Source organism: Aulonocara sp. 'chitande type north' Nkhata Bay, linkage group LG11 (assembly GCF_057382095.1).
Source record: "Aulonocara sp. 'chitande type north' Nkhata Bay isolate Kocher_YH1m ecotype deep benthic linkage group LG11, A_spYH_male_GT1.1, whole genome shotgun sequence".
Lineage (NCBI taxonomy): Eukaryota > Metazoa > Chordata > Actinopteri > Cichliformes > Cichlidae > Aulonocara > Aulonocara sp. 'chitande type north' Nkhata Bay.
In genome coordinates this window covers 7,424,638-7,433,278 of record NC_141354.1, presented here as the reverse complement: position 1 = coordinate 7,433,278, position 8,641 = coordinate 7,424,638, and the positions used below count along the sequence as shown (strand labels likewise).

Genomic DNA, 8,641 nt, shown 5'->3' with positions numbered 1-8,641 from the left:
ACATGCAGACACAGACTTACACAGAACAGAGGGGACACAGAGAAACATGAAGGGCAAGGGATCGAAACTAGAATCCATAGAATAACTCACACAAGTACAATAATACAAACATCACAAAGAACTAAAAACGCTGGGTCAGAAGACCCAGGACCGTGACAACCTTAGGACACAGCCAATCTGTCTGAGCCAGAATTCTGGCTGGGTTGTAAGGGATCAAATACTCAATTCATAACTTTGAGTTTTTTTGTGGAATTTTGGTTTATCTCCTCCCATTAAAATGAACACTGAGAGAGACTGTTCTTTTCTTTGTAACTAAGCAGACTTACAAATTCAACATACTTATTTCTCCAACTGTATGTATCTGTAAATGATGAGTTCTGTTGTGCACATTCATGCCATACACACATGTATACAGCATAAACTCCAACTGCACAATCTGACTACAGTTGGTATTATGATGACACTTAATGCATGTTTGGCTCTTTATTCTCTTTATATCCTCTTGATATATCTCATTAATCCCACTTTCTGTAGATGAGTTGGCATTTCGACATTTAAGCCCAAAGCTTAGAGATGCAGTGTGACAGAAGTTAATGGATGATGTTTGGATCAGACTCAAAGAGTTGTGATTATGTTCAGGCTGATTACAGGGTCATGCATTAGTCACCCAAACGGTGGACCATTGAGAGGAGAGAGAGGGAGGAAAAGATAAACAGATGGATCATCTGGGACGGCTTTGTTCATTCTGGGTTTGAGCTTCTCTTACACTTGAGACGTGTAAGAATTAATGACAAATTTCCCTGCAGTAATTGGACATTACTTTTTATGAAATTCAGTGCTAAATGTTTCACACACAGCAGCAATATTTGGAATATTTAGAGGCATTTTGAACGGACTGGTATCACAACACAGATTTAAGGTAAGTTTTGTATCCTATCATGACTAAAGTGGTGGATTTACCAGAAAACGTGTTGTGCTTTTGCTAAGAGATGTTGGTTAAGCAAATTGTAGTTATGTGAGAAAAAAACCCAAGTGTTTGAATGATATTTAAGTAGGGAAATAACTGCAGGCACAGAGCCAAAGAGAGGCCAATAGTGGCCATCCTACATACACCCTTCTTAGAACTGGTTATACCCAGTAAAAGCTATTTTTCTAGCAGATTTTCTAAAAATAATTTCTTTATTATTTAAACAACACAACCACCTGTTGGAATTTGTATGGGCTACAACAAAAACTGTCCACATAATTAAATTTGACAGTAGTGTATGATCTGAAACACCTTCCTTGTAGCAGACTTCTATAAGGGACGGTTTTCAAGATGTAAAGTTTAAGTGAGTAATGGAAAAAAAAAATGTCTGACTTGGCTACTTAATGTCTGTCACCATTGTTGTGCGTCTGATGTTAGAATGATTACCAGCTACATCAATAGCTACATCAAACTCAAAGTCAAAAAGAGAAAGAAAATAACAGAAATAAATAGATTTTAAATCTGCATTTATTATTATTATTATTATTATTATTATTAAAAACAGAATAAAAATAAGCCTATACAAAATAACAGCAGATTAACCTGGTTAACCGGAAAAGATTTAAACAGTTTTTTTTCCAACAACTCCACAGATTCAGCTAAAAGGAGCTAAACTGTTCCAAAACATTGGAGCCACAGACTGAAAAGCTCCCCTGTCTCCCCTGGTCTTCAGTCTTATGAGGGACAGCTAATAGATTTTGAGCTTGTGAGCGAAGACAGTAAACAGCATTGTGTTTAACAAGAAGTTGAGTCATGTAGTCTGGAGGTTGTCCATGCAAGGGTGAGAATATTAAAATTAATTCTAAAATAAACTGGGAGTCAATAAAGAGAATAAAATGTCAGCTTGCTTGCTAGAGTCTGTTAAGAGTCTGACCGTAGCATTTTGTGTTGCTTGGAGACATGGCTGAGATTTATCTGCTATAATCTAGGTGCAGTGACACAAAAGCCTTAACATTTCAGAAGAGTAGACTATAATTCACAATTTTGAAATATTCCTTAAATAAAAGAAACAGAAAAGTGAAAACTCACTGGTTCGGGATAAACAGTCAACTAGGGTGTATAGCCTATGCAGCTGGTGAGGCTTAAAAGACACATACAGTTGAATGTCATTAGCATAGAAATGCTAAAAAACGGCAGGCACAAAGATTAAATGATACCTACTTAAGGAAGCATGTAAAATCAGAATAACGGTGGACCCAGGATTGAACCTTGTGGAGGTTAAACAAGCAATCTAAGAGGAGAAGGTGTACGCGCGAACAAAATGTCCTTCTAGAGCAGGGGTGGGGAACTCCAGGCCTAAAGGGCCGATGTCCTGCAGGTTTTAGATGTGTCCTTGATCCACCACAGCTGATTTAAATAGCTAAATTACCTCCTCAACATGTGTTGAAGTTCTCCAGAGCCCTGTCATTTAATTCAGATGTGTTGACCCAGGGTGATATCTAAAACCTGCAGGACACCAACCCTTGAGGCCTGGAGTTCCCCATCCCTGATCTAGAAGAAAAGGAGGATGATGAATCTACTGATTATTCAGAGATAGAAGCCAAAATCTTGAATAGTAATCAATAGTATCAAAGACAGCACTAAATTCAAGCGGTATGAGTACAGAACAATTTCCTACATTAGGCGCCATTAGAAGATCATTGTAGACCTTTAAAAGAGCAGTTTCAGTTACATACTGGCATTGAAGTGTATGATGGTTAATATACAGCTAATATAAGAGGGTAGGCCACTCATCGATCACCATGTATGAATTTTTAATGTAATCAATCTTTTCAGACTTTACCATAACTACAGTCCAGCTCTTCAGCCAAATACCCACGTACCACCATGGCTATCATCGGCGCTGGCTTTGATGACCATTCCTTTAGCAGTGATGAGAGTTACAACCACCTCTTCATAGATACAGAGAACACTGAAGTCAAAGGCTTGTACTTCCAGCGTGGTCAGCTGCTCCGTGGACGTGATGCCTCTTGGTTTGTGGATCCTTCCTTGCGGGCCCTCATCAATGTGGGAGGTATCCGGTATGCTTTTCCCTGGAGTACTTTGGAAGATTTCCCCCAGAGTCGCCTGAGTCACCTCCACTCCTGCACCACCCTGAGAGAGATAGCAGAGTTTTGTGATGACTATGACCCCTTGTGTCATGAATTCTTCTTTGATCGAGACCCTTTAGCCTTTCAGATGATCTTCAACTTCCTGGGCCGTGGGAAGCTCCGCGTGCTGCAGGATGTCTGCAATGTAGCTCTGCATACTGAGCTGCTGTACTGGGGCATTGATGTAGGACAGATGGCACCCTGCTGCCACCACCGCATGATGTGCTCAGTGGATGAGGTGGTGCAGCACCAGCGCAAGGAGGAAGAGTGGAGGGAGAGGAGAAGAGTGATGAGAGCAAATGCAGAGCAGGGAAGCTTCTTCCACAAGCTGGGAGAAGCAGTGGAGAACCCCCACTCTGGTTTTGCAGGCAAAGTGTTTGCCTTCATGTCTGTCATGATGGTTGTGGTCACTGTAGTCAGCCTGTGCATCAGCACCATGCCAGACCAGCAGCAGCAAGAATCTATGGTATGTACCAACCAAAGCAATGGTGTGCACGACCATGTTTTTTTTTAACTCCAAATATGAAATGAGAGTTTGCACTGTGGCACAGTTTATGATAAATAAGGGTCATTTTGAACTGTGAATCATGCAAAGCTACTCTTTAAAGTCCCATTTAAAGCTCACAGTACGTATTGGTATTATCTGCATTTTACCAGCCCTGGTACACTAGATATTAAGTTTGAACTGCAATATTCTAGTGTATTGCTTGTATTGCAATACTATAGCTTAATGCTTCAGTCGGAGTGGAAGCATATTTTTTTGTTAGTATTGGCCACTTTGGCCAGTGGGGTCATTTTAAGGGAAAATGTCTTAATGTGCAGCTGTGACTCAGGACGTAGTTTGAATTGTCTACAAATTGGGATGTTGGTAGTGGTGTGCAGATCGATATTGAAATATCGATTCTTCTGATACTAGTAATTTATGTTCTAGAATTGATTCTCATATTAAAATATCAATATTTTAGTACTTTCTGGTAAATTTGTAGTTTATCATTAACAGGAACACAGTGTAGTGCCATATCACCCTATTAGAGCACTTCGCTCTCGCCCTGCAGGCTTATCCTAGAGTATTTAAAAGTAGAATGGGAGGCAGAGCCTTCAATTTTCAGGCCCCTCTTCTGTGGAACCAGCTTCCAGTTTGGATTCGGGAGACTTTTAAGATTAGGCTTAAAACGTTCCTTTTTGCTAAAGCATATAGTTAGGGCTGGATTAGGGGACCCTGAATCCTCCCTTAGTTATGCTGCAATAGACGTAGGCTGCCGGGGATTCCCATGATGCATTGAGTTTTTCCTTTCTAGTCACCTTTCTCACTCACTATGTGTTAACAGACCTCTCTGCATCGAATCATATCTGTTATTAATCTCTGGCTCTCTTCCACAGCATGTCTTTCTGCCGGAGGTTTCTTCCTGTTAAAAGGGAGTTTTTCCTTCCCACTGTCACCAAAGTGCTTGCTCATAGGGGGTCATATGATTGTTGGGTTTTTCTCTGTATCTATGAAGCGCCTCGAGGCGACTTTTGTTGTGATTTGGCGCTATATAAATAAAATTGAATTGAATTGAATTGGAAAGAAACTATATCATTCAGGTCGTCTAAATTGGATGGAACTACTTCCGCTTACGCCTTTCATGGTCATATGCGAAATATGCCTGTATAAATGTGTCGCGGCCCCTGGCGTGCACACTCACAACAATGGCTGAGTGTAAACGGAGTCATGTGTGGACGTATTTTACCTCCACATAAAGCCAAGACACAGTTTGCCATACATGTGGCAAGACAGTGAGGTGTTGTTAAATACCTCAGGGTAAATCCTATCACAGAATATGATGAGCTTATGTTGAGGCGAACTGAAGAGGAGGAGAGGGACAGGTGCAGCTGGGGCAAGACAGACATCTCTCGCAGAGTCCTTTAGTGCTGCAGGCAGGCAACGTGTTCAAATAGCGCACAACTTCAGTTTTTTTTATTTCTATATGATAATTCTGCATTATTAAGCAATAAAAACAAGTAGTCTGATGTCCTGTAATCATTATGAAGCTATATTATTACAATTACATAATACAATTATATATTGTATTATGAAATACTGTACAATGAAACATTAAGTTTTTGTACACAGCATCAGTATCATCGATACCATGAATTTTACTTGGTATCTGATCAGAAAGCAAATCAGTGGTATCGCACATCACTAGATGTTGGTGGTTTACTCTGTCTTCTCCAGCCAGAATGTCAAAGTATCCAAGAGCAAAATACTGAACCTACCGCCCCCGGTGCATCCATCAGACTGCGATGGTGCTTAGGTATAAAAAAAATGGCTTACATGAATAGTTGTATGATTGTGTGAATGAGGCTTTGAGTAAAAAGTGCTTTGATTGATCAGTCAGAGTAGAAAAGTGCTATTTAACCACCAGTCAATTTAATGTGACTTTAAAATTTGGAACAACCTTTAGAGAGTTGGTAAATAAATTCAGTTAGACCTCTTTGATCAGTCAGTACTTACTGTACTTTCGTTATGTTTCTAAGTTGAACCATGTGTGGAACTTCAAATTTGACCCAATGAATTAGATTCTGTAGTTTCTGACAGTATTTATAAGTTTTTAGTTTTATCCTTGTTTAGTTGCTCATGTATTTATTTGTTGCTACTAGGTAGATATAAAAAGAATTTATAGCTGCAATCTGCCACGTGCATGGCACCACAAAATTGCTCGGCTCACAGTTGGAACCACTGGCATCAGCAATTTTGTGGCAATTTTTTACAGATGGAAATTACCTTGACCAACACTATGTAACAATTAGCTCTCAAACCGGTCAAAATGTGGTCTGGTTTTCAAAGGGAAAACAGGCTACATATTAGCACAACCATCATCATAACCTTGGTGGAAGAAAGGTACTAAACTAGTGTTTTGCACCAATGCTGGTTATCAGCCTACAAGATAATTATTAAATTGTGTACATTTAGATCAATTAAATTTACCAATGGATTTCTGTCTTTTGTTACTCTTGCAGGGTGAATGCTCTCAGAAGTGCCGAAACATGTTCTTGGTAGAGTCGATTTGCGTGGCTTGGTTCACTTTGGAGTTTCTGGTGCGATTTTTCCATGCACAGAGCAAGCTGGAGTTCATTCAGGGACCACTCAACATCACTGATATAGCCGCCATCTTGCCCTACTATGTTTCCCTGTTTCTTGAGTTTAAGGACGAAACAGTGCACGATATTGTTGCTGGTGCAGGGAAGAGCACTCTAGATAAACTGGGTCTAATCCTGCGTGTGATGAGGGCCTTGCGTATCATGTATGTCATGAAGCTGGCCCGTCACTCTATGGGTCTGCAGACTCTGGGGCTGACCATGCAGCGAAGCGTGACTGACTTTGGCCTGCTGCTGCTCTTCATCTGTGTCGCTGTGGCCCTCTTTTCTCCACTTGTCCACCTTGCTGAAAGTGAGCTGGCTCCAAATGCTGCTAGAACCCCCCAGCTAATGTTCAGCAGCATCCCAGCATCATACTGGTGGTCCATCATCTCCGTGACCACCGTGGGGTATGGAGACATGGTGCCACGCAGCATTCCTGGCCAAGTGGGGGCGCTAATCATCATCTTAGCAGGGATCCTCATCCTGTCCTTCCCTTCCACATCTATCTTCCACACTTTTAACCGCACTTACAATGAACTTAAAGAAGAGCACAAGAGGCTGTGGAAGGAAGAGAGGGGTGCTGAGCTTGCCACTGGGGCTGAAGAAAGCATGAAAGAAAGAGAAACATGGCCTGATAATTGGCCTGAAACTGATTTTCTGCCTGATCTAGATGATCATTATTACCTCTCCATGAAAGACATTCAAATGCTGGATAAGAACACAAGCCATCAACCACTTATTGCTCCTGCTACATTTTGATTATATGAAAATACATTCCTGATGGGACTTGGTGTACACTCAGAAAAGCTGTAGGAGGTAGAAAATATGGATATGGACATTATTTTTGTGATGATTGTGATAGCAAACTGGAAACTGCACCTAGAACAGAAACAGCTGCATTATACTGATAACAAAACTTCCGTTCTCAGGAAGCATCTGCACAGACAGATGCTAACACAAAGCTAGCCAAGAACCGAAACTAATGTTAAGGCAGTGATGAGCAGTAAGGGTTGTTGCAATGCAGCCTTTATTTTTTTCTCTTCAAGTTCCTACAGTAGTGTTCATATGTAAATGGTACAAAAAAAATCATGTGTCCTAAGTAGGACAGGGATTTGTGTTGGTGTGTGGGACTGTAGCTTAAGGTTTATATTAACAGTGTGTAATACATTACTTTTTGAGTAATCATCCCAACATTGTTCACCTACCTTTGTCGCGTCTGCTTAAATGTAAATGTAGTGTATAACTGATTTATTATTTGAGTACTGTGAACATTTACTGTAATATACATTACCTAAACTTATATAGACTTTGGGTATGCATATTTATATGTGCTGTGAAACATGTCACGGTCCGGGGAAGTGTTATGTTAAACCTTGAATTTCTGTGAAACTTCCTATCTGTTCAGTCTGTGTTTGGGTGCGCCTTTTCGCTTCGGCCTTTCAGCCTTCTGACAAAACGATCCACAAATTCATTAGTTTCTTGGTCAAAAAGGGGATAGACCTACATTTGATAGTGGGAAGTAGAGGCAGACAACTCCTTTAACAATAGTTACTGACAAAATGCTGATGCAACACTGTTTGTTGAAAATCAGTGTGTTTTAATGCTTTAATGCTATTAACCAGAAACCACTTTTTGTCCAACAAAGGGCAGACATGTTCATTAAACAAGCCCTGAAGAAAACTACAGCATGTCACTGTGGAAAGGATTTTCTCTGCTGCAGACTGCAGTACAATAATTACATAGTAATTGTTTCAGTGATTATACCCTGAAGGGAGACATAAATCTAAGATATGCCCACATTAGTTTAAAGTCTTAATACAAGGTGGACTCTTGAAGCTGTTATCACTAAAGTCTGTGCCAGGCAGGTGCATCACGCCTGGAAATGATCTGACAGCGACTGATCCGGTCTGGTGATTTGAGTGCAACAGGAAGGCAGAGTTGGGCTTCTGGGATATGCACAAAACCCTGGATTACTACAGAGGCCTGTAAAAGAATGGAAAAAAGTTAATTCTGGATGCAGAATGTTTGCCTCTGATGAGAGACAGGGATGCCAGGAGTTCACCAACAAAGAGTGGCATGAGGTTTAAGATGGAGAGAACAGGAGTGAGCCAGGGAGAAGGAGGGGAAACAGAGGCGGAGGAGGGAATGAAGGCCAGTTGGATTTAAAAGTTTGGCCAACCTTGAACAAATAAAACTAACTTTGCTTTTTTTTTTTTTCTTTCAGAATAGTTTGGCCTGCAGAGTATCATTGCATTGAAACAGACAATGAATGGCTACCAAGGACTCTTGATCATTGGGAATGGTTCTGGGGCAGCTGTCTAGTCATAGTACTTCCAGGTCAACATTCGCACCGACTAAAATGTCAGTAATAAATGTCATTAAAAAAAAATCATGATCAAAA

General features: G+C 40.6%; 1 protein-coding gene across 1 annotated transcript; it reads left to right on the top strand.

Moving 5' to 3' along the window:
- The first annotated feature begins 814 nt into the window (after positions 1-814).
- LOC147318405 (voltage-gated potassium channel regulatory subunit KCNG4-like) lies at positions 815-7,363 on the top strand. The gene is made up of 3 exons (XM_086309831.1): positions 815-919; positions 2,804-3,583; positions 6,121-7,363. The coding sequence occupies exons 2-3, from the start codon at positions 2,855-2,857 to the stop codon at positions 6,997-6,999; spliced, it is 1,608 nt and encodes a 535-aa protein (XP_086165957.1). The 5' UTR covers positions 815-919; positions 2,804-2,854; the 3' UTR covers positions 7,000-7,363.
- The last annotated feature ends 1,278 nt before the right edge of the window (positions 7,364-8,641 follow it).